General features: G+C 54.7%; 1 protein-coding gene across 4 annotated transcripts in view; it reads left to right on the top strand.

The window, feature by feature from the left end:
• CACNA2D2 (calcium voltage-gated channel auxiliary subunit alpha2delta 2) overlaps positions 2,074-25,623 on the top strand; it is a 143,742-nt gene continuing 120,192 nt past the window's right edge. For all 4 annotated transcript variants that reach the window (XM_021068821.1, XM_021068820.1, XM_021068819.1 and 1 more), the window contains exon 1: positions 2,074-2,568. In XM_021068821.1, the coding sequence (XP_020924480.1) occupies positions 2,354-2,568 (215 nt within the window). In that variant the 5' untranslated portion in view covers positions 2,074-2,353. The remainder of the gene's footprint in view (positions 2,569-25,623) is intronic.

Here is a 25,623-nt window from a genome sequence, read left to right as displayed (position 1 = left end):
GCACAGGCACCTCTGGCTGGGTGGATAGCCCCAAGACTTTGCTGTCAAACCTGTCAATATTCCTGCCGTGGAAGTCCCCCTTTTCCCTGAGAAGCCTTGATTTTTCCTCCCATGATCTTATCCTGTGGCTGGAGCCACAAGATGTTGTGAGCCTTGGAAGTCGAAGAGTGTAAACACTTACCCCTGTTTACTCTTAATTACCTCCCCTCCTTATTTGTCTTCTTTTAACGGCCTGTCAACCCAAATCTCCTGCCTTTCCCTTGGCACCAGAGGCCTCAATTAGGTGCACATCTGTGGAGGCTGGAAGTGAAATGCCCAGTTACCAATGCCCACTTGCTGCACCCAGCCCAGTTGCAGGTGCCTGGCAGCCTGGGCACTCTTTGGGGATAGTACTGCCATCCTGGTGTCAAAGGGCAGAGAGGCTGCCCCTGACATTTCTCATTCTTCCACTTTAAGTCAGCCTTGGGAAGGAGCCCACCTAACCCAAGAGGGAACCCCAAAGAGGTGATGGCCTTTGTGCTGGTTTCCTGGACCCATGAGCACAGGCATTTTTCCAGCAAACAGATGGGTCATGGGAGAGATAGAGGTGCTAGAAAGAGCTGTCAGTGGGAGGGTCTGGGAGGGGGCTGGTTCGGTTAGCTCAAGCTTGTTGACTCCCCCTGTGAAGTACTCTCCCCACTCTGTCCAGCTGGAACGACTGCCCTGCCAGAGGTAGGGGTGGGGGCCTCTGGTGTAATCGGGTATCTGGCTCAGTGAGGGTCCTGCTTGTCTCCCACAGAGCTGGCTTGGCGTGGCTTCCCAGAGTCTACTTCCTGTTCATTAGGCCCCCAGGCTTACCAGAGGTTTGGGGCCCAGGGCACTGCCTTCCTCTTATAGAGCCTTTGGGCCTATAGCAATCCTAAGTCTGGCCCCTGAAGACCCACTCAGACCGGGGAAGGAGGACACTACAAAGCTGTCCCCCTGGGTTGTGAGGGAAGGGCAGCGATGCGACAACCCAGGCAGGACTGAGTAGCAAGTAAAGGTTGTCCTGTGCCGTATTTCCAGTCCCTGTCCTCTGCCTTCTTCAGCCCAGGTGTCACCACTCTTCCTCAATGCAAATCCTCTTTAGGCTGTCTTGTGTGTAGGTGGTGGGAGACTCACCTAGATATCTTTAAGTGGGGGCTCTTGCTCAGGTGGTTGCTTGTCCTCATTCATCTTAGGCACAGAATCTCTGGGTGGTTACTGCTAAGGGAGTCTTGCCCTGTGCCAGGCTTGCAGGGAGCATTCTCCCAGCCTGACCATACCAGGGGCAGAGCAGGGTCCCAGGGCAACTTCAGGGGAATCCCAGGGATGCTCTCCCCCAGCCATGAATGTTTAAATATACCAAGCAATTCACTCCCATTCTCACTTCATCTTGGAAACGGGGGTGGACACCCACACAAGCTTTCACAAGGGAGGAGACAGAGGCTCTGAAAGGCCCACAAGCTGCAGAGTCAGAATTGACACCAGCCCAGCCTTATTCTGGCAGCAGAAACGAGCCAGGAGCCTCCCAGACAGAAATGATTGGATTGTGCAGGGGTGAGAGAAGGGCAGGGCTCGTCCAGGTGATGATGAGCAAAGACACTTTTCTCTCAGGGGCTGGGAACTCAGGTCCTGCCCCCTCCTCCTCTTCCCGAGGACTCTTGAAGGCAGCTGGAGCCCCTGCTGTGTGGGTTCAGCACCCCTGCCCTCTACTCTGGCCTCTGCTGAAACCTGCCATTCCACCATTAAACCTGTGATTCCAGGCCTTACGCCTGTTGAAGGTCGAGCCCCAAGAATGGTCACACCTGCACCTTCCCTGAGCCTCGGGGGCCCGGGACTCTTCCCGCAGGTGTTGCAGATAAGAACAACCCGGTCCGAGCGTTGGACACGTGCGCACATTGGGAACTCCGACCGAGGCTGGGGCGCAGGACGCGCGCACCCAGGCTCGGCTCGGCCACGCAGGCCAGCAGGGCAGACTCCGGGCGGCGCGGGGACGAGGGGCGCGCAGGCACCGGCGGGCGCGTGGCCGCCGCGGCGGCGCGCGGGGGCGGGCCGGCCAGAGGGAGAGAGAGGGAGAGAGAGGGAGGGAGGGAGGCGCCGGCAGGTTGGCGGCGGCCGCTATTTGAGCGCTGGTCCGGGACCCAGCGCTCAGAGCGCTTCGAGGCAGCGCGGCAGAGAGATCGCAGCGCGCAACCCGCAGAGGCGCTGCGGCTTGGGCAGCCCCCGAGGCCCAGCGCGAAGAAGGCGGAGGTGGAGGAGAGGCCGATTGCCGCCCGCCGTCGCCCCCCCCTCCAACCCGCCGCCGCCGCCCCCCCACTCGCCCTCCCCGCGGCGCCGCATCTTGAATGGAAACATGGCGGTGCCGGCTCGGACCTGCGGCGCCTCTCGGCCCAGCCCGGCACGGACCGCGCGCTCTCTGCCCGGCCGTGGCCCCCGGCCCGGCCCCAGCGCCTGGCGCCGGGCGGTCGGGCCCCCGCGCCCTCTGTCGCTGCTACTGCCTCCGCTGCTGCTGCTGCCGCTGCTCGCCGCCCCCGGCGCCTCTGCCTACAGCTTCCCTCAGCAGCACACGTAAGTGGCCTCGGCCGGCCGCGGGACCCCGGGCGAGCTCGGTGCCCCTTCTAGCCCTCAGCCAGCGCCGGTTCCTCCCTGCGCATCGCGCCGGGGTCGGGGGCCTGGGTCTCATTGCCGGCTGCACCCGGGGGCAGAGGCCCCAAGCCTAGAGGGCGGGCAGCCGGGGTCCCGGAGCTTCTGGCTGCGTCGAGAAACTTCCCTGCGGTGCCCCTTCTCCCCCTCACCCCCCACACCGGGCAGAGCAGGATCTTCAAGCCTCGGGTTGGAGTAGGGGGTCCGAGCTTGCCAGCTGATTCCCTTGCCGCCGTCTGGGTGAAAGGGGAAACTGGGGTTGGGTGACGGGGCTGCCGGTGACAACTGCCTGGCCGCGGAGTCGGAGCCCCGAGTCTGCCCCATGTTTCCTCCCGGGTAGAAACCTGGCGCTTTAGATCCAGACGTGGGGGGCCCCTCCTACACCTGTCTTCCCTGGCATTTTCCTTTGAAGGAGAGGGTGGATGCAGAGGATGTGAGCACCTTCCTGTTCGGCCAGTGCCACAGAAGGGGTCAGTGTCCCTGTTTTTGCCCCCGCCACTGCACCTGGGGGAAGGGTTCCCCTGGAGAGGTCAATTGGGAGGTGAAGGTGCCATGGTGGGAGCAGAAGGTGAATGACAGGGAGGACCCCCTCCTGACCCTGCTGCTGTCAACAGGGTAATAGCATCTCCTGGCCCTGCCAGCTTTTGCTGGTTCTCCATCTCTCCCTCCCGAAGAGCCTGAAAACTCAGGCATCCTGTGGGTGAGCTTGGCCAGATGTGTCTGGAGCTGGGAATGGGTGTTCAGTGCATGTGGCCTTTAGGACAGCAGCTGTTTGTGTGGGCACCATGACCCAGCTTTATGTCAGTGCCCAGACACCCCACTGGCTTTGGGGCACAGTGAACACTGTGCTGTTGTCTGTCTCTGAGGAGCCACCTGTCTCTGGACTCCTGCACCATTGGCCACGCTGGGGTTTCGGGAAATGGGTAGCTAGGCTGCTAGTGGCCAAGGGGAAGGGTCTGGCCTCGGGGAAGGGAAAAGGCTGGCTCTGCGTCATTAGACCAGTTCTGCCCAAGGGAAGGAACCCCTGGTTCTCCCAAATGAGGGAAAAACAAACTCAGGAAAGGCACTGCCTGAGTCTCTCTCTGCCTTATCATCTCTCTCCTCAAACAGCCTGGTTGTGCTCAGGCGGGTGATCAGTAGGCAAATTACAGGTGCCGCACGGACGTGTCCTCTGTCAACCGTCTGGGTTTTTCCTGTGTGTGTGTGTGTTTGTGTGGAGTGTGCACAGGGAGAAGAGAATCATATGGAAGTTTAGAGCTTGAGAGTGTGTTATCGTCTTTCATTTGCTGTGATGAAAATGGACTTAAGCCACAATGTTTAAAAAGAGCAAAAGCAGGATTTTTTGTTGTTCTTTTTCCTCAAAGCAAAGAAACAGTTATTTTTTCCCTTGCCATTTTGTAGCTCTTTGAGTGAAGGTTTAAGTGGACGTCTCTTTTCACCTCTTCCCACCTCATTCCCTCTCCTTGCAACCTGCGGTGGGTTAGGTGGCTGCAATGCACAAATTTTGCATTCGAGAGACCCTGACCAGAGTGGACACCTGTCCTTCTGTCCCCAGCCAGAAGATGGTGAGGCGGGTATGATGGCAGCGGCACATTTCCAGCTGGACGCTCTTCTCTTGTCGATATACTTGGAGCTAATTTGAGGGTTTGGGACATGTCTTGCAAACCGTAATTAGAGAATGAGAGTGGGGGTGGGGTGGGGGCTGTGCAGCTCTGAGGGTCCAGAGGGAGGTGACTAATGTTGCGACGACACACAGGGCTGGCGGTGACAGCCAGCGCCCTTCAGCCGCCCTGGTCCCGCAGATGCAGACGCTCATTGATCCTTGGAGGGAGGAAGGGGAGGGAATTGAGTGAGGGTCCCTCCCCTCCTTCCACTGCAGGACCAGGCTTAGTTGGAGTTGAGACTTTTGTTGTGCTAACGCTAACGTGAAAGGCTGAGGCTGCAGCCCTGGGGCTGCTGGGGCGGGGGGAGGGGGGGGGCAATGGCCTCCCTGAACTCTCCTGGGTTAGCATGGCCAGGCTAGGATGGGATATGATACAGGTACAGGTGGCTTTCTGAGGTGGGACCCTCTGCCTCCTGGCATTAGGGTGATGACCCCTCACTGGAGAGGGCTCTTGACAGGAAATTCATTTCTTCGTTAGTGTCTGGCGGTGCGACAAGGCACAGCTTTGCAAGCTGCTAGGTTTTAAGCAAGTGTGGGTTTGGGGTCTGGTGGCCATTATTTCTGTAATAGCTCTGGCAGCGTGACTGTCTACCCACCAGGCAAAGCAAACCCAGGCTGCTGCTGGATGGAGGAGGGCAGAGGCGTTACAGCTGGAGGGAGGACAGGAATTTGGTTTGGGGGCACTCTCATCCCACCTGGACCTGGATCAGGGTTTCAAACAAGAAGGAGGCCAGATGTGCACAAGCACATATGTGTGCATACATGCACTTGTGTGTCTGGAGTGAGGTAGGGGGAGATGGAGTCAGAATACACATTCTCCGTTTCACCTGCTTCCTCCAGTTTCCTGTTTGCTGCTGACTGAGGGGCAGCCCTCACTGCTTTGCCTCTGCTGTGTCTTTCCTTTCCCAGTCCTGTCAGTCACCTTCCCTCTCCCCTGCCCTCTATCTCTCATCTTTTCTCCCACCTGTTCCCCCCACTTCCTTGCCTATCCCTCTCATCTCTCTGTGTCCACCCCGCCCTGCCCGCCTCTTTTGTCATCTCTTTTGGACCTCTGTCCCTTGTTCTCTGGCATCCCTGGGTTTCTCTGTCCCCTGCTCCATGGAGTCCTCGTTGAGCTGCCCAGCTGGCTGCACTCTTTTAGCCCCACTCTGCCCCGGTGATGGTGCTGGCCAGCACCTCCCTTCCTCTGGATGTGGGTTGGTGAATGGGGAACCAAGGGGTCTGGGTCCCCCAGCAAATTAATGACAGCCTGAGTACGTGCTCCTTTTCCCAAGGGCCCACGATGGGGCATGCATCAGTCTAGCTATGGCTAATGGTGGGTGACGTGTGTCTGTCTGGGCCTCCAAGCCCACGTCTTCACCTCCCTGTAGCTCTCCCTATTAGGGAGGCAACATTGCACATCTGGGTCCCGCATTTCCCCAACTACCTACCAACACCTTTTGCAGGAAGAAGGAGGGGGAGAGGCTTCACAGCCTGCTGCCGCTACCACTGGCTCACATCCTTCCTAGTGTTGAGGACTGGGGAAGACCCTTGGCTGCTGTCCCCCCCAGGGCCCACCTGGTATTGGGACACCTCTGTCAGACTGGCCCCTGAAAAGGGAGAAACCCGCTTTAAGATGAGCCCCCTCATAGTGTGCAAGTGAGTCGCCCTCCAGACTCTCAGTCACGCTGGTGTCTCCAAGGAGAGACTGACTCACGTGTGGAGTGAGCACTTCCTCCCTCAGTACCTCCTTTTCCCCTCTGCCCGTGTGCAGGTGGACCCTGCCAGCTCCCGAGAGGAGGCAGTTTGGGGCCGTGGTGGGTGTCAGATGTAGACCCTGCTGGTCCAAACTTTGTTCTCCAGAGCTGACCCTCTTCTTTGGGATGACCTTAGCTCTGTTTCCCCAACTAAGATAACAGAATCTGCTTAAGAGTTTGGTGGTGAGAATGGAAACGGGTGTCACCTCTGGCAGGCAGGGAGGGTTTCCTAGGTGGGAGCCATGGCAGCTATTGATAACATTAACATCAGCCCCTGATCCTACAGCCTGAAGGGCACCCACCCACCGATCTTTTCATATCGCTCCCATGGGCTGAGTGCCTCCTGTCTCTCTGCTTTGCTTATGTTCTCTCTTCATCACTGCCTGCTTTTCTCAGGGGTTTAGATCCTTCCTTCGGGATCTCATACCCACACCTTCTGGAGGCCGCTAGCTCATATTGTACCTACCTGCATGGAATATCAGCTCTGTGAGAACAAGCACTGGGCCGCCTTGCTCTCTCATTCCCAGAAGTCCAACTTGACTATAGTGGAGGATGTCACCAGAATTAATGGTGACCTCCCCTCACTGACCTCAGGCCAGGGCCCTTATCCACATTATGCCCTTGACCTCAGACCCCATGGTCATGCCCACTCCACAGACAAAGAGACTGAGATTCAGAAAGATGAAAGGCCTGCCCAAAGCCCCACAGCTACTAGGACAGGGCAGGAAGAAGACTAATCTGTCAGACACTTAGCTGACCTGCCAGAGGATGGGCATATCTAGGCAGTGGACCCAGGAAGTTGGGGGTAGGGACTCAAAACCTGGGTCTTGGGAAGAAATGAAGAGGCCTAAGACATGTGAGGCAAGCCTAGGCTCCTAACTGTAACTTTTCTTGCTCTGTCCTTTTCTGTCCTGCTCTGCCCTCAGAAGACCCTGAGGGGGCCTTTTTTGTTGCCCTGCCAGCCTAATGCTTATGGCTCCTGTGCCTGCTTCCATCTCTTCCTACATAGTACACAGGTGATCACAGAGTCCTTCCCAGCCCAGGATTTTCCCTTCTCCGAGGCTTTGGGTCATGGGCTATATGTGCCTGGCGTGGAGGGGTGGGCAAGAGAGACTTCATCTTGAGATTCTGAGAAGCCATCTCCCCCTCCAGATTCCAGTATGATTCGGAGAGAAAGGACAGGGGCGTCGTTCATGGAAACCTGAGGCTGGGTCCTCTAGTGCTATAACAGTTTTTTCATGCTCGAGGGGACTTCAAAGGACTTGAACCTTATAGATGCCTGGGTTTTCATCCAGTGTAGACAAGTAGGGCCTGAGGGGCTGGAGTACCAGGGCTCTCTTTGCTGGGAAACTATTCAAGGGGCAGCTAGAGGTTTGGGAGTCAAAGCAGGCAAGTATGTAGCATGTGCCCTGCCTGGAGGGTAGTGCTCTCTGTGGGCAGGGGGTGGTGATAGTATCTCTCTTTCTCCTTTCCCTTCCAGCATCCCCCTGGTTCTGTCTTTGTGGGCTTCCATATTTGAGGTCTGCCTTGGGAACTGATGACCTTGTCCTTAAGTGAGGGCTCAGGGCCTCAGGCTTAGGGAGGGAGACCAGAGACTACAGGGCTCTAAAGTTTTGGGTGGGGGGCTTTCCCACTGCTGGCTGCTTCCCTTCAGCCAACTGGGAGCTTCTTTTCGTGTCAGGTTGGTTTTTTCTTTTTCTTTTTTCCTGGTGCCTACTGCCTAAATAAGAATCAATATTCTTATTCCCAGAGGGAGGTGTGTGTGTGGTTTTTGTTTTTTTTTCCCTTCCCCTTCCTCTCCTGTCCTGTGTAACCTGGAGAGCCTCCTGAGCTGCCTGTGGCTAAGAGGAGGGAGTTGTTGGTACAGGTGATCATGACCATGTGGATTGAGATGTTCCTGCGGGGCTTGCAAGGGACTCAATGATGCTGTCATTTAGGGCCACACAGTCTGAGCCTGACCTTATGCAGGCTGAAGCTGGGGGCAGCACTCATCCAAGCCCTGCCCTACCACTGTGAGATTCAGGCCATTGATTTGGTGTCCCTGGCCCTGGTCACATACCACCTGTTTCCCTCCTCCTAGGGCTAGTCCACCCTGCTGGGCCACTGGCTACTGCCAGGGCTGGTGACTGAGCTTGTGAGGGATTGGGCCTTACACAGCAGGAAACCCTGGCTAGCTGGGATTACATTGTGAGAAATCTTCATGGGGAGACCTGGGGGGGTCCCCATTTTGGATTGGTCTGGTCCTGGGTGGGCCTCTGTCAAAGGCAGACCCAACCCAATCCTCTCAGCTGGCTGGCTTGCGTGGTGGTGACCTTGGTCAGTCTCCTCCACCCACTGGGCCTCAGTTTCCTCTCTTCCATGGCCCTTCTGACTCTGACATTGCAGTGCCCTATGAAGACAGGTTCAAGGTCTTCCTATTCCTCTCCACACTCTGTTCTAGCTGAAGGGTGAGGCCTGACCCTGGCCCAGCTGAGCCCCATCTCCCCCAGTGTGAGGTGCTTGCACCTCCTATACTGGCCTCTGGCCACACCTTGGGTGTAGGAATCTGCTTCTCAGACTGACCCACTTTGAGCTCTGATCAGGCTAATTGTTTAGCAGAGAAGGAGAGGCACAGGAAGTCTTTCCTGCTGATTATTAACCATGTTTCCCTACCTTGGAAATGGCTCGTTAAGCAAAGGGGAAAGGGGTGGATGAGAGGGGGGAGAAGTCACCTCCTCTGCCCCTCTACCCTGCCCCCCTTAGACCCTTAGCCCCTTGTTCCCGCCTTGGTGCCTTCCTTGCCTTCCTTCCCTGATGAATAAATCCTTATGAATGAGTCTCCTCTTAACATACACAGAGACTCTGCCACACCTTTCACCAGCTGTGTGACCTTGAGAACCTCCTCAGCCTGTTTGAGTCTTGGGGCCTCATTTGTAAAACAGGGTTCCCTTGACTGCACTGTCTCATTGAGTTGGGGTGTGAAAGGTCATGAGGGATGGGCCTGGCTGCAGGGAGTGCATATGACAAGGACATGTGGATTCTGACTGGGTCTTTGAGTGTTCTCAGTCCAGCCGGACCTATCTCCAAGTGCCAGGCACCTGTCCCATCACCTATAGCGCACACTGCCCGGCCAGGCCCTACCAGCACCTGTGACACCATTGTGGTTTCTGGGTCCTTCCTTCTGTGCTTAGCCCTTGCCTTGGCCTATGTGCACATGGAAGCTTGTGTACGAAAGTGTCTGTATGTCTCTGCTCTTATATGTGTTTGTTCACATGTGATGAGTATGTTCACATGTGAGTGTCCATTTGTTTATGAAGATGTGCTTGTGTGGGTGCACGTGAATGTGTGTGCCTGTGTGTGTGTGTGCTTGCATGTTGTTTGCATATATATGTGCAGGTTTTGTATCTGTACATGCGTGTGTATATGCACAGGTGTTGGTGTGTGCCTATGAATGCAAATGTGGGTGTGTGCATGCATATGTATGTGTGGGCACGTGTACGGTTTATCTCTGCACCCAGGAAGCTTTCCTACTGACCACCTTCTGCACCCATCTTTGAGGTTAATGCCAGGGCTTGGCTGGGCAAATGCTGGCAGTGGGAAATAAAGCTGCCTGCTTGTTAGGACCAGTGTTTTGCAAACTTTTATGTCAAGAACAGCCTGAGTTAAGGCTGAGCTGGGAAGTTTGATCATCTACCAACTGGCTCAGTGACAGTCTGCAAAAGAAATACACAGAGGCTGTGTCCTTGTAATTCAAATTTTTGCAAATGGAATGGTATTTAGATGCACTGGAGGACTTGGGACTCTGAGAAAATTGGTGAGTCCTTTGTGAAGCGAAGCATCTTTGCTCACAGCCCTTCCTATGTGGAATCTGGAGGGTAGGCATGGAGGTCGGGGCTTAGGCAAAATGGAAATCCTTGCTGTGTGACCTTGGCCTGGTGTTTTTCCCACTTGGAGTGGGTGCTTCTCGTTTGCACATTGCAAGGAGGGAGACTGGCATCCCTTGAAGCATCTGTTGTAGGTTTGGGGTTCTTACTCCTAGTCTGACATTGGTACAGTCAGCTGCAGCCATGATTTGGGTATAAAAGCTTTGGCTTGATGATGCCTGTATGTTCCTCTATTCGGGACACCTCCAGCAGAGCTCATCTTTCAAGAATGAATTTTTGCCTACTGGGTCTTCATAAACAAGGCTGTCTGAGTGCCCTATGCTGGGTGCTGCCCCTTGGGCTTTGTGGGCCCCGAGATGATGGTTTCTGATGCCTGAGAGAACCATAAGCTTTGCTTTCCTAACATTCTCAGTGCCTGTGTGCTGTCAGTGCTGGGATGGCCCTGCATCCTAGTCGTCTTGAGAGGGGGCTTCTGCCTAGAGCAGAAGTGTCTACGCAGGGCTTGGGTACCTACAGAGCCAGTGAGGATTCTTACCAGGGGCAAGGAGGCTGGGGACGACCATCTCCTTGGGTGATAATAGGCCTTGCCTGGATCCGTGATTTGGGAAGGAATATCCCAGCCACAGAAGCTCCTGGGCCCCCAAAAACCTCCATTGAACAGACATGGAAATGAATGTCTGGATGGCAGAAAGGAGCCTTCAGGCCCCACATTTTTGCCGGCTACATACACTCTGTAGTCAGGGCCCAGTCCCCCCACCCAGGCTGCCCCGCTTCAGCTGTCCTTGCACTATGATGTACAGCTAGTTCTCTTAAATAAAAACATCCCTGGCATGAGACGCAGGAGCAAATTGAGGCCTCCTTTGACAAACCTCACAGAACAAGGTACCTGTGGTGTGGGACCTCAGCTCCTGGTGTGTCTCTGGGGCAGACCTTGGTGCCCTTGTGCCATTTTAGAGTCAGAGAGGCTTCAGGGAACCCTTGGAAAGGATAGTTTTGTTACTGGGTGGGCATGAACGGGCCGGAATGTACCTGAGATGGCTAGGGGCCCCTGCTCTCTTCTAGTTTCCAGCCTGATGCGGCATTTTAGGCTTGATAATTTCCCTGCTCAGCCCATATTCTCCTCCCTCTGGCGCCGCCTGAAATGCTGCATTTGAAGCCTTAAAGGTCAGGTCTGGTGCTGCCACTGGTTCCAACAAACAGCAAAACAATCCACCTCAGCCCTGCCCCCAACTTCATTTATTAGAAAAAAGAAATGATGGAGTTTCTGTCGTGGCTCAGCAGAAATGAATCTAACATCATCAGGATGTAGGTTCGGTCCCTGGCCTCGCTCAGTAGGTTAAGGATCCAGCATTGCTGTGAGCTGTGGTTTTGGTTGCAGACGTGGCTGGGAACTGGCATGGCTGTGGCTGTGGTGTAGGCCGGCAGCTACAGCTCCAATTCGATCCCTATCCTGGGAACCTCCATATGCCACAGGTGCAGCCCTAAGAAGACACACACACACAGAAATGATATGGCAGAACAGACCTCTATGTGGAGGGCTCTCACAGATGGATGTTTCTCCTTTCTCCCTGTGAGCTGAGGTCAGGGTGGGTGTGGCGAGAGCCCAGGAGTCCTCCCTTCCTTGCCTGGACCTGCCAGGCTTGCGGCAGTGCCTGTCATTGAGGGTTAGCTCTGACCTTGCACCCAAGAAGCCTGCCATGGGCAGAGCCCCACTTTTCACCTAGCATTCAAGGCCCAGGCTAGCTCTGGTTTCTGGCCACTAGCTCTGTGACTATCCAGACTTCAGCCAGGCTGAGCCACTTGTAGATCCTAGTAGGAGCTCTGGCCTCTCCCCCTTCTGACCATGTTCCTCTACCAGGCTGGCCTGCTCAGCCTGAGTACTGGGTCAAGGAGCCTTCCAGACCAATATCTTCTTCTGTTTCCCTAACCCTTGCGGGCCTCTCCTGCAACCCTGTGCCTCCCCACCAGTTCTGTGCCCAGTTTGCAGAGGCTTTCCAGGAGTAGACATTGAGCTGACTATTAACTTCTCAAAAGCCAAGTCCAAGGAATGGCTGCAAGGAAAAGAGGCTGCTTCTGTGCATACCTTGGCAACCGCTGCATGTTAATTTTTTTCATCATGGTTAGGCCCTCTGACAGGGAGCCCAGAGGTGGGTGCATATAGGCTGTCATTGAGGACCAAGTCCTCACCTGCCTTCTGCCTGGCTGGCCTTACTGAGTTTGTGTGGCTGTCTGGCCTTGGCTGAGTTCTCTCATGGCAACAAGACAGCTGCCACAGCTCCAGACATTCCATGTACCAGACATTAAGAATAAGAGAGCTATTTTCTCTGGGTTCTTAAAGGGAGGCTAGGATCCCTCACCCAGAAGCCCCAAGCCACTTTCCCCTCGCAGCTCATTGGCTAGCACTGGGTCACATGTACACTCTAAACCAGTCACTGGCAATCGGGAATATGTAGTGTGATTGGCTCAGGCTAATCAAGATTTACCCTTGAGCTAAGGATGGAGTCACCTTGGGGTTGGAGGCGGGAGAGATTCTTGCAGCCTTAGATTTTGTTAGCAAGAAGATGGCGAATGATGAAGAATGGGGAGGCAGGATCTGCTTCAGCATCAAAGACAAAAGGCCCGAAAGAAGAAGAAGGTAGGAGGAGAAGAAAAGGAAGAGTGTCCATGTTCCAGGAAACATTTGTAAGAAAAAGTAGTTTTCCTTTAGTCTTTTTAGGGCCTCCCCCTCGGCATATGGAAGTTCCTAGGCTAGGGGTCAAATTGGAGCTATAGCTGCCAGCCTATTCCACAGCCACAGCAACGTGGAATCCAAGCCATGTCTGTGACCTACACCACAGCTCACGGCAACGCTGGATCCTTAATCCACTGAGCAAGGGTAGGGATGGAACCTGCGTCCTCATGGGTACTAGTTGTATTCATTACTGCTGAACCACCATGGGAACTCTGTAACAGAAGTAATTTTAACCATATCATCAATCACTATGAGCTGGGCTCTGGGTGCTGTATTTCACATATGCTATCCAATAAAATTAGTCCATTTTTATTCCCATTTAACAGACAAGAAAGATTGAGGCTCAGCAGAGCTAAGGTGTGCTGAAATTGCACAGAAGATGAGTGGTAGAGGCAGGATTCATGTGCTGGCACTTGGGTCTAAGCATTCAGCCACTGCCACACACAGCCCTTCTGTAGCTTACCTCCTCCAGGCAGCCTCCTGACCACGGGATCCTCAGGGTTCCCTACATGCCTACATTTATCCACCATACCTGTCCCTCTGCCCCTCTTGTCTCAATTTCTTCCTACCCCACCCTCGCCCTGGCCCCTGTCCAACTACTCTGGAAGTCTTGGCAGACCACCTGCCCTCTTCCTCCCAGACTCAGGGTCTTCATCATTCCCCAGACCCTCCAGAGCAATGGATCCTTCTGTATCTGATGATGATGCTCCCTTGTCACCCCATCTGCATAGCTGGCAGCTCTGTCCTGCCCCATCAGCTGGTGCTATGAAGACCCTGAGCTGAGGGGGCTGCTTCTGATGGGCATGAACTAGGTACAGGAGGGGATCTGTGCCCTCAAAATCAAGTAGAAGTAGCCATCCCTTTCCACGGGGGTTTAACAAGCACCTAGTATGCACTGAGCATAAAATAAGCAGAGGAAAGGTTGGATGGCCTGCAAAGGGCTCTGCTAGCCCCAAGCAGGACCCACCTATGGTCTGGCTGACTTCTGCCTGTCCCTTAATACTTAGTCCCTTGGTGACTGGAAGTCACTGTTCCTTGAAGCCTCCCCTGACTTCCCCGTGTGGATCAGAGGCTTCTTAGAACCCCTTCCCCCACCAAGGTCTCCTCTATTCTTGTCCTGCTGTAGACCTGCTGCCTCCCCTTCCAGGCTGTGTGCCTCAGAAGGGCGGGGATCACAGCCACCTGTCCTTGGCTGAAGCTGCAGTCTAGCGCACACCAAGTGCTCAAAAAATGCTTGCTGAACAGATAGTCAGCATAGGTGTCTGCAGCCAAGCTGGTTATGTCTCTGGAAACTGGAGCAGCTTTTACATGTTCTGGGATAGAGCCCCTAATGGCCTTGGCTTTGCTGGTACAATAGGGCAGAGGCCATGCCACACACCTTCCTGTAGCTCTCTTACAAGTGTTGCCCCAGGCCAGGGGCTGCCCCCAAGGGCTGCCCTGGCAAGAGAGGTGAAGGTGGGGGACCAGGGCCCCATGGGGCTCCATTATTTAATTGGGTGGGACAGGGCTTGGGCATCAGCATTTTCCCAGAGCCGCCCCAGTGAGCCAAGGTAGAAAGACCATAGGGGATAGGAAGGGAAACACAGGACCCCTCCCCTACTCTGCCAGCAAGGAGAACCGAGGCCTCCAGAAAAAGGGGTGGGGGCCAGCATACTGCTTCTAGGGAGTCTCTAGCTGGGGTATCTGTTGGGGGGCAGCTATTCCTAGATGCCTGTGACCAGTGGCCAGAGTCTGCAGCCTGTTCCAGGGAGATCACCAGGCCTCCCCAGCTGGCTGCCCTACTCCTTCCCGTCTGCCCCTCTGTGTTGACATGTGCTCATGGTCATCTACCCTGCTGACTGCTCCACGCCCACCCATGTTTCAGGACCTGCCTCCCGACAGCCCCACCAGAGCCCTCTCCCCACACCCCAGCTGTGTGCTGGGGCTGCTCTCAGTCTATGGTGGAGATCGTCAGTGAGGAAGAAATAGAACTGAGGCTGAATAATAATAACCATGCATGGCTGGTGCTAGGCAGCATCTAAGGGGTGATGAGACATAGTCCCTGGTGGGCTGGTGGAGGTGGGTGTGGGGCTTCCACTCAGATCAGATTCTGACAGGCCTTCTCAGGGTTCCCAGCCATTCCAAGGCCCTCGGCTTGGAATTCCCCCAGTCAGAGCCATGGGGTCCCCAGGGAAAGCACCAGGACCCCCTTCCTCGGAGGGTAAGCCATTGCTAGGGGGACAAGGACAAAGGGTAGGGGTGGGGTTAGGGACAGGCTTGCCCACATGGATCCGGCTCTAGGTCCCGAAGCTTCAGGCAAGCCCCATCCCTCTCCTGCTGACACGCTCCTGAGGCCACTGCACCCCTGCACTGTGCCTCCTGGCACCGGGATGCCTTGGGCTGCCCTCAGATCATGACTGGGGCCCCACTTACCTGGTGCCCTCTGGCCCCACATTCCCTGGCACAGAGTGGCTGGGGAGGAGTTGGTGGGGAACAATCCCAGAGGCCATTAAACCAGGTGATTTACGTGGTTCCCTAGCTAGCACTGAGGGAAATGTATTTCACAGGCGATTTCCAGACTGGTGGCATATGGAGGATGCCATTACTCTAAAATGGAGAAGGGTGGGGATATCACCATCTAGGGGGACCTGGAGCCACGGGCTTTGTCGGACTCAACTCTGTCTTCCTGCTGCCTACTAGAAAGCCTGGTCCAGGGGATGGGGCTTGAGAAGGAGAGGAAGTAGGGGTCATAAAAAGAGCCCCATGCGTGACCATGAGTCATTTTGTGCCTCAGTCTTATTATCTTTAAAATGGGATCATATTCCCTATATTTTGTGGTTGTGAGCACAGGGCAGATCGAATGCCAGGGTAGGGGTGGCCCACAGGTCAGTGCAAGGGGGCCACATGGCTGTGGGGCAGCCCATAGTTTGGCCACACAGACTGTGCTCAGAGAAATCCTGATGCTGCCTGAGGCTCTCACTCAGTTCATCCGCTTCCAGTCAGTGCCTCCCCCTTGAGCACATTCGTTCCTTCCATAGACACTCACCACAGCCTGCCATTCATTCATTCTCTGCACACTCAGGAGACACTGTGGTGTTTGACCAGCTCTGATTTGACCCCTAGCCCAAAAGTTCCTAATATGCCACAGGTATGGCCCTAAAAAAGCAAAATTTAAAATTTAAAAATAGGTGTCTGGAGAAGAGTGTTCCAAGCAGAGGAGCAGCCCAGTGCAAATTCCCTCAGGTGCAATGTGGTTAGAGCTGGAGGAGAAGGGGAGAGTGGGAAGAGAGGAGGTCAGAGGGCAGAGGGGGCCAGGCCAGGCAGGGTCATTAAATTAGCATGACTTTGGAGTTCCCATTGTGGCTCATTGGAAACAAACCCAGTTAGTATCCATGAGGATGCCAGTTCGATCCCTAGCCTCACTCAGCAGGTTAAGGATCTGGCATTGCTGTGAGCTGCGGCCACAAATGCGACTCTGATCCAGCATTGCTGTGGCTGTGGCATAAGCCTACAGCTGCAGCTCTGATTCAACCGCTAGCCCAAGAACGTCCGTATGCTACAGGTTTGGCCCTTAAAAAAAAAAAAAGGAAATGGGCATGACTTTGAGGTGGGTCCCCTGGGAGAGGCGTGAACAGGAGTGCTGTGGGGTGGTGGTCCTGGTGGTGGTGAGACCTGCTGATGGTCTGCATATAAGAAAGAGAAAGAGTCCCAGGCAACCCCTGGGGGGTTGGCTTGAGCAGCTGGAAGGACAGAGTTGTTGCCAGGTGAGCTAGAGGAGGCTGGGAGGAAGTTGGTCCAGGGAAGTTGGTCCAGGGGACCATTGGGTATTGTACACATTGAATTTGTGATGCAGACTAGGGCCTGCAGGTAAAGATGTGTCAGAACTGGGAGTTCCCATTGTGGCTAAGTGGTAACCAACCCAACCAGTATCCATGAGGATGAAGGTTCGATTCCTGGCTTCCCTCAGTGGTTTAAGGATCCCGCGTTGCCGTCGCCATGAGCTGTGGTGTAAGTCGCAGATACGGCTCAGATCCCGAGTTGCTGTGGCTTTGGTGTAGATCAGCAGCTGCAGCTCCGATTCACCCCCTAGCCCGGGTACCTCTATATGCGGCAGGTGCAGCCCTAAAAAGGAAAAAAAAAAGTGTCAGAACTGGATGTGTGCCTCTGGAGAGGTCCCAGAGATACTGTGCCTGCCCAGGCTGGGTGCTGAGAACTGAGCAGTCTTGCTCTTTGAACCCTTAGTTTACTATCCACTCTGCCCATGCCCACTCTCCTCATCTCCCCACTGTTGAGAACTCATTGTCCTTCACCATCCATCACTTGCAGGCAACTTACCATGTCCTTGAGGACAGAGCACTGCAGGCTTCAGTGTGGGAGCAGCCTGCTGTGGTGTCCACGGTCGGCCTGTGGGTGTTCACAGGGTATCGCCGTGTGCAGAGTTCACTGCTGAGCCTCCTTGCGTGTGCTCTCCCCTCTGTCTGAACTGCCATACTGCTCTGCAGTGCCACTTTCACCTGGTCAGCCCCCTAGGCTGAGTCAGCCCCCTTCCTATGCATGGGGGGAGGGAGGGGAAGGAAGGGGGAAGGACATTCCCCACCCCCACAAGGCTCGCTAGACTCCTCCCTCCACTTATTGAGTCTAAATCAGATCAGATATCTGCTCTGGTTGAATTCCAAGCTCCTGAGGGCAGGCCCACCTCTGCCCTGCTCACCATTGTGCATCTCTTTCTAGTGCCCAGCCTGGAGCCTGACTCAGTAGCTATATAAATGAATGAATGAATGAGGAGTGAGGGAGCTAGTAGGGAATTTGTAGATGCTTGGAAACATCTGCGGAGTATTTTGTTTGTGATAAACCCTGCTGGGTTTGGCCAACCTGCCACTCATCAAGCCAACTCTGAGGACAGCATAGGCTCACCAGGCAGTGGCTCCTCTTGGCCTGGCCACCAACCTGGGATGTCTCAGAAGGAGATAGGGCCTCTGGGGTGACACCTGAAGGAAGGCCCCCTCCTTGCCGTGGCTCTCAGAGGGAATTTGCATTGGTAAAGGATTCACCTTAGAGCAAGGAGAGTTACTGGCCCACTGGGTGTCAAAGCAAGTTGAGCACTCACATTTGATTTACATGCAGCTTGGCTTGTGCTAAGAAGCCTTGCGCTCAGTAGTGAGGAGCAAATCCCAGAGGAAGTGGTCATCTCCCCCTCCCTGGCCCACACCCCCTCATGGGAGGGATTTCAAGGAGCTTGGGCTCTGCACTGCTGCATCCACCTACAGCAGAGCTGCTCAGGTGGTGTATAAGGAAGAACCGCCTGACTGCACTTGACTTCGGCTTGCTTGCAGAGGCAGCGAGGGCCCTGATTTGGAATAGACCTCTTCTCAAAGGTGGAAAAGGTCATAAATGAGGGGTGGCCCTTACCTGTGCCCTATTTCCTAACTCTTGGCCCTTGAAATCCACTTGGGGAATTGAGGCCTAATTGTCTAGGGGACAGGGCCTGGATTCTGGGGCTACCCTTTGCTGGATTTGAATTCTGATTGAGCACAGACTGGCTGTGCGGCTTCGGGTGCATTGCTACATCCCCTAGGCCTCAGTCTTTATCCATGAAGTGGACCTGAATCAATCAGCACCCAGCCAAGAGTGCCATATGACTTCAATGGGCTCACACACAGAGTACACAGCGGGTACCCTCCATCATCCATTGGTGCTCTGCTGTCTGCTGAAGTTGGAGGCCCTTTCAGCCTCTCACCCACTGCAGAGGGAGGTGGATAGGGCAGGCACCAGTCTGGTAATGGGAGGATATTCAGGGAAATCTATCCCCAAGCACTTCCAGAAGATTCTTCATTGCTGTCCTACAAACTAAGCTCTGTAGGGAGCTTAGTGGTGGGACCACACGGCAGCCCCAACCTAAGGCAAGAGTTGTTAAAGTAGAGTGAGGACTATGGGTTTGAGAGGAGGTTGAAGAGAAATCCAGCAAGACTTCCTGGAGGAGGTGACTTGGCCAGGTAGAGAGGGGACAAGGCCAGAAAACAAAGCTGGCCTGATGGATTGAGTTCTTTTCTGATCTTTGCTCTATCTCTCCTCTGCACCTGGGTGTCCTCTGGGGCCCTGCCAGCTTCTGGGGTGGGGGTGGGGAATCTCTGCCCTGAAAAGGAACAGAGGACCCTGAGGGGGTTTCTGTCCTCCTCAAGGCAGGGCACCATATCAAGGATGCACATGGAGGATGGCTATTTGTGGCTCAGAGAGGATTTGACTCATGCCGGGGAGTGGGGAAGATGTATGGGAGGGAAGATGGGGATGTGTGAATCATTGAATCTGACCAGAGCGGTTGGTGGCATGTGGGCAGGGCCTATCTTGCCACCTTCAGTCAGGCTTCAACTGCTAGTATGAGGCAGGAACAGGCAGCTGGAGCTCCCAGGCTCTTCCCTGACTCTCCTGGTGACCTCCACAGGTGCCTCAACCCTGCTGTGGCTCTCCCATTACAACACCTGTATCTCTACCTCTCCCTCCAAGGGCCAGCCTCACTGAACCTCAGGTTACCTGTTTGTTAAATGGGCCTGGACAGGGATTACATTTGCATTGTGCCTGACTACCTGGGGAACATGCTGGGGAGAAAAGGAGGCACTATAAGCCCCAGAAGGCCCATGATCTATGGCAGTGATTAGGGTAGATGGCTTCGGGCCTGGGGAGCAGGTGGTAGATCCTGAGCAGAGTGACAGTCTGTACCCCTGTCCCTGGCCTGGGCCCTTTGCTTTGCTCTGGGGAGACCTTAGCTAGTTCATGAGCTCCCAGGACCATTGCTCCAAGAGTATTGCTCATTGCTAAATCCCAGCTCTAGACTGCTGGGAAATTCACAATGACACCTAGGTGTTGGTACCTTGGGAGCCCATGGGCCTTGGCCTCCAGGGTCATGGAGATAAATGGTTCCGCTGTCTCTGCAATTTAAAAATCACCCACTCCATGAGTCCACAGATGGGAAACTGAGGCACAGAGAGGGAAGTAGGTGAGTCTGCACAGAGCCTTTGGACTCTGGTCTGGGGAACCAGAATCTGTGTGCAAGAGATGACACCATGGGGCAGGGTGGGTGGAGGTACTGAGCTGACTGAGATGGGGACAGGGTGACGGGAATAGGGTGGAGGACAGCCCGGTCTGGCCCATTCCTTGCCCACACTCTCTTCTTGCTTCCTGAAAGAAGTGTCTGCTCCAGCACCGAGCCCTTCTGGGAGAGCCATGAATTATGCAGGGAAGCCACAGGCCTGGGCAGGCCCATCATAAATGAGCTTTAATAATTCATACGGAGAGGAGCCAGGAAAAGGGAGGGCCTCCTGGGCTGTCCCTGGGGCAGCCACTGCACTTCCAGCCACCTCACCCCCCAGCCTGCCACTGCCCTCCCCACCTGCCTTCCCCTGTGACCATCCACACACAGGCTAGGACAGGATGGCAGGGAGGTTGGGACCCCTCTAGGGAGGGGTGCTTAAGCCCAAGGGCCTGTTCCTCCAGGCTAGAGAGCAGGAGCCTCTTCCCTCAGGGCTCATAGCCCAGGGCAGAGGTGGGCAGTAAATGAGAGAGAGAAGAGGTCTGATGGAATTCTAGCAAAAACAATAATCCCAGGAGAGCACCTGAGATCCGTTGTGAGGGGGTGGGAGGAAGCACAGCTTAAAATGGGAGGGACGGGTAGACTTCACTGAAGGAGGGGAAGAGGGGAGCCCTGGGCACTTTTGAGGAGAGATTCCCAGGCAGAGGGAACAGCATGTGCAAAAGCCTGTACAGGGAGTGCAGGAGTGCATTCAAGCCCCAAGAGGAGGCCACTGTGGCCTGAGGAGCGAGGTCAAGGAGGCAATTGAGAGTATGGCACTAAACGGGCTTTGTTTTTCCTCTCGGCCATGGAGCTGCAGCCTGGTGTTGACAGGGGAGGGACCTGGTTCCAGCAGGACACTCTGGCTGCGTGTGGAGGTGAACAGCCCGGGGCAGGGGGGTGTAAGGGCAGAAGGTGAAGACCAGGGAACTGGCAGCTGTACTTGTCCTAGAGAGAGATGATGGTGGTCCAGGCCAGGTGGGAGGCCAGGAAGGTGGTGAGGAGTAGGCAGACTGTGAAGGTGGAGCCAACAAGACTTGCTGAGAGATTAGATGTGGGTTTGAGAGAAAGCAGGTACCAGGTCACCCTGAGGCCTTGGGCCTGAACCAAGGAGCTGCCATCAGCTGAGTCAGGAGGCAGAGGGTGGGGAGAGAAGGGAGGAGGGGATCCAGAAGAACATTAGGGTCTGAGTTTTGGACACATTCAGTTTGAGAGGCCCGTTAGACATCCAAGTGGACCTGCCACACTGTTGCTGGGCATTTGGGACTGGAGTCTGAGGAGAGGTGTGTATCATCCTGCCTGGCGTTCATTAGCTATGTGACCTTGGGTGTAGCATCTGCTGCTCTGTGCCTCAGTTTTCCCCTCTGAGAACTGGGGATGATGATCTAACTGCTGTGAAGATAATTACAGCAGTGCAGTGAGGGCCCTGACCTCACTGGGGCAGGAAGGAAGGCCCCAGTCAGACCCCTTGGGAAATGAATCCCTGTGTGGCCTGTGGAGGCTGCAGGCCACCCCTCCTTGGGCAGAGAGGGAAACTGAGACCTGGGGAGACAAAACCACAGAGAAGAGCCTGGTACACAGAGACCTGAGCCCTTCCCCACCCTAGCCGAGCCCTGCAGCCTGGGTCTGGGCCTCAGTCCCCAAGTCCCCCGTGGACCAGCATTTTCCTTCCTGACACATACATCCTTCATCTCCCTGGTCCCTGACGCCTCTCTAGCCTTTCTCCTAGTTCTTCAGCAGCTACTGGGCAGAATTTGTTCTCGTGGAAGCTAGAGCAGTGCCTCTTATGGGCTTCTCTCCCTGTTGGAAACCCCAGACCAGGCCTGGCGAGGAGGGTCTTGCTGAGGGGCTGCTCCATAGTCCTGTGGCTCTGGATGTGACGATATTGATGTATAACCACCTCGTATTACTTAAGAACACTTTTTTTTTTTTTTTTTTTTTTGGTCTTTTTGTCTTTTTGTCTTTTCTAGGGCTGCTCCCACGGCATGTGGAGGTTCCCAGGCTAGGGGTCAAATCAGAGCTATAGCTGCCGGCTTACACTAGAGCCACAGCAACATGGCATCCGAGCTGCATCTGTGACCTACACCACAACTCACGGCAATGCTGGATCCTTAACCCACTGAGCAAGGCCAGAGATCGAACCCGCAACCTCATGGTTCCTATTCGGATTCATTAACCACTGCGCCATGATGGGAACTCCTTTTTTTTTGCTTTTTAGGGCCGCACCTGCGGCATGTGGAAGGTCCCAGGCTAGGGGTCGAGTCAGAGCTACAGTTGCCACAGCAATGCGGGATCCGAGTCGTGTCTGGGACCTACAGCACAGCTCACAGCAATGCTGGATCTTTAACCCACTGGGTGAGGCCAGATTCTTAACCCACTGAGCCACAGTGGGAACTCCCCAGTTCACTTTCTAGATGAGTTACCTGAGGCACAGACAGGGGAAAGGATGTTACCAAGGTCACACAGCTAACCATGGCGGGAATACACGTCAGGTTCAGGAGAGTCTTCCATGCTGTCCTCCTGACCTCCACTGGGAAACCTCCTTCCCCTTCTCAACCTGCACATCCCCAGTTTGCCCTGTTCCTTGTGGTCCTCCCTAAATGCTGGTGCCCCTGTGGACCCTCAATCCTGCAGTGATGGTGGGGAGTGAGGCAGAGTGCTGTGGCCATTTGCTGTGTGATCCTGGGATACTCTCCATCCCTCTCTGGGCAAAGTGAACTACCCCATTCTCCCACTTTCCAACTCTCTGAGCCCTGGGTGATCCTCTTTCCCAGTTCTAGGCTTTCTCCTCTCCTCCCCTCCACCCATCAGACTGTTAGGAGTAAATACTGGGCTGGACCTGGTGCCCTAATTAGAGCGGATGACTGTTCACCGTTAATCTGAAGGGAGAGGCACAGGCTTGATGCCTCCTAGCCAAGAGCTGACTGGAAAAGAAAGTTCCTCCACTCCCTGATAAAGAAAGGGAAGGGACAGCCCCCTAATTAATAACCTCATTAAGGAGGAGTATTTGGGCAGGGTCCCAAGACACACATAGTCGAGGCCGATGGATTTGGACTAATTGGAGCTTCAGCAGCACCAACCCCTCCCCAGCTCCAGGGGATCTTTGAGGATCCCTTGTGATGAGTGGGCTGCCTTTGTCTCCGAGAGCCCGGGATGGTGGGTGGGGTAGGGGATGGTGCTCCTGGGAGCATCCTGTTACCCACACTAGGAGTCCCTTAAGCTGAATCACAAATTCTTTGAAGATGAGCTTGTCCCTTTGGGTCTTGCATCTCAGTTTACCTGCTTGTGAAGTGGTGGGTGGCTGTCTGAGGAACCTTGTTCCACCGTGAATCAGCTGGGCCAGCATGCTTCCCTCTCCCCTGGCCTCAGTTTCCCATGGTTTGCGCAGTGCGAGGCCAGTGCTGACTGGTTTCCATCCTCTGGCACTCTGATCTCGATGGCCTGGAGTGGCTTGGCCTACTTGGCCTCTTGGGAGTGAGTGACTTTGGCTAGACTTGCCCTCTTTCTTAGGAAGCTAAGTCAGGGGCCCTACCCTGGGCTTGATCACCAGAAGATGTTGAGGCCCAAAAGTCTTTTCTCCTGAGCAAACAAGCAGGAAGGATCCTCAGATCATGGGAGGTCCTGCCTTTCCCAAGGCATCTCCCCTCTGTCAGAGTCTCTCAGGTTATGCAGGGGGTGCTGCAGGCCATCCAGAGGCCCCAGTCCAAGGAGGAGGCCCAGCCATCCCATGCTTAATGAGCTGCACGTCTGAGGAAGGGGATCGGACTGAGGGGAGAGCAACCCTGACATCCAGATGGGTCTGTATGCACACGAGTGTGAGGCGCAATCATCACTGATAACTTTCCACCTGCCTCCGTTTGGGATCCTGGGAGGTGGACAAGTGGTGAGCTTTATCTCCATTTTCCGATGGGAAAACAGGCTTAAGAGTGCACATCTGATCTAGGGTCACTGAAGAACCAAGGCTGAATCTGGGCACTCAGTCTAGGTAGAGAAGGACATCCACTGAGTAGTCAGGGAGGACTTCTCAGGGGAGGTGGCTCTGGAGATGCCACCATCCTAGGGTGTAGCCTTGAGCTTCCTGCTGTTTGCAGCAGGGCTGTGGCCTAGGGGAGGGACTGACCATGCCTCAAGCCCTGCCTCAGCGAGGGCTTCAACTGCTCTCTGAGTTTCCCATGGCCTCTCCAGGCCACAATGAGGAGTGGCTTCCCCTGGTATGGGCAGAGCCTAACACACAAGCCCTGTAGACCAACTCTCTTGGGTTTTTTTCCTATCTAGTCTCTCCCACACCACCGAGCCCTCCTGCCCTATCTTTCTTTCCCTTTCAGAAGACAGAAGGCACCAAGGTAGGAGATGGCAGGCCAGCTGAAATATAGTCAGAATAATTAAATAGCACTTTATTTTAAATTGTTGCCTTCCCTAGAGCTAAGAGAATAATTGGCCAGTCTGTCACATAGAAAGCAGGAGACTTGTGTGCCCCCACCATTGCCAAGTTTGGTTCACAGTACTCTTGGCAGCAAGTGGCTTCCACTGTGCCTGCTCCCCAGCACCTCTCACTTGCCCTAGCCCAGCCCTGTCCTCCCACCTCTTCTATTGCTCACCCTCAGCATTTCCTCTCCATGGTGGCTACCCTGCTTGAGCTATAGACTGCTCTTAGGCATCCATGGAATGGAGTTTATCCAGGCCAACTGCCTGGTGGAAGCAATCTTTAACAGTCTGTAGTCAGGCCTAAATGGCAAAAAATGCCTCCTTGGCAGTGGTGACAAGGCCTGCAGAGATAGTCAAGGGTCCAGAGACCATCATTCCTCCTAGACCTTCCCCTGTCTGTTCTCAAACAAAGCCCTCCCCCTTCCTTCTTGCCCTGCTGCAGGGTCCAGCCGCCCACACCTATTCCTGCCCTCTGAGGGTGAACCTGCAGTGTCACCTGTCTCTGGTTTTTTGATTTGTTTAATTATAGATGAGTTTTCTGCATAATTTATTCCAAAAGCCTGGATTATACTGTACAATTAAATCACATTCTGATCAACAACTTCACGTATAAAATTAACAACTGGCAACAGTTTAAACTATGCTGCTGCATCTGCACACAGGCTCTTTCCCTCACCCCTTCTTCTCTCTCTGCCCTTCCTCCTCCTCTCTTGCCTTCCCTACCTCCCCCTTCCTGGGGGAGCCTATGCAGCTGGCCTCAGAGCTGGAGGCCCCCACCTGAGTCCTCTGAAGTTTGACCTGGGTCCTCCCCAGCCATCTAGTTGGAGTCTTAATGGTTCTGCTAAAGGGGGTCCTCAGCCCCAGATCCTCACCCCACACATGGATGATTTTTCTCTGTCTGATGATGACCCCTCTTCTTCCCTCACATACTCCTCTTGGTTCTGAAATGTGCCCTGGAGACCCCCCAGCACCTGGTGTCACCTTCTTCTTGCTGGGCTGCCCTAGGCCCTCTAGTCCTGGGACACACGTCTCCCTGCTCTGTGTCTCCTCCCAACCTTTCTCCGCCTGGGGAGCAGGGGGTTGCAGAGAGCCATTAGGGAAACTCTTTCCACAGCACCCTCCCTCCGTGCCCCCTCTCCCACCAAGCAGGCCCTCAGGGAAGATTTATGAGCATTGGAGGGTAAGGAGCGGGGGCTGGATTGGATGAGCTTCTAGCCCTCAAGAAACAGACCAATAATAATACTGCCCATCAAGGTTGTCGTGTCAATTTGGTGTGGATTTGGCTGTGAAAGCTATTCAGCCAGTCATTATCCTCCCCATTTACAGACAGAAAGCTGAGGTTCTAGGGGCCAGAACTCTCCGAGGTCACACAGCTGGTAGAGGTAGTCTCTCTCCCTGAGGCTTCCCAAAGGTTGCATTGTCCTGGGGGTGCAGGGTGAGTCATGGAGCTGAAGAGGCCAGGAGGACAGGTCTGGCTTCTCTCTGTAGAGAACGGCTCGGTAGCCATCCTTGCCAGGGGC

This window comes from Sus scrofa, chromosome 13, assembly GCF_000003025.6.
Source record: "Sus scrofa isolate TJ Tabasco breed Duroc chromosome 13, Sscrofa11.1, whole genome shotgun sequence".
Classification (NCBI taxonomy): Eukaryota; Metazoa; Chordata; class Mammalia; order Artiodactyla; family Suidae; genus Sus; species Sus scrofa.
The sequence above is the reverse complement of the archived record's forward strand: the minus strand, read 5'-3'. Positions and strand labels throughout refer to the sequence as shown.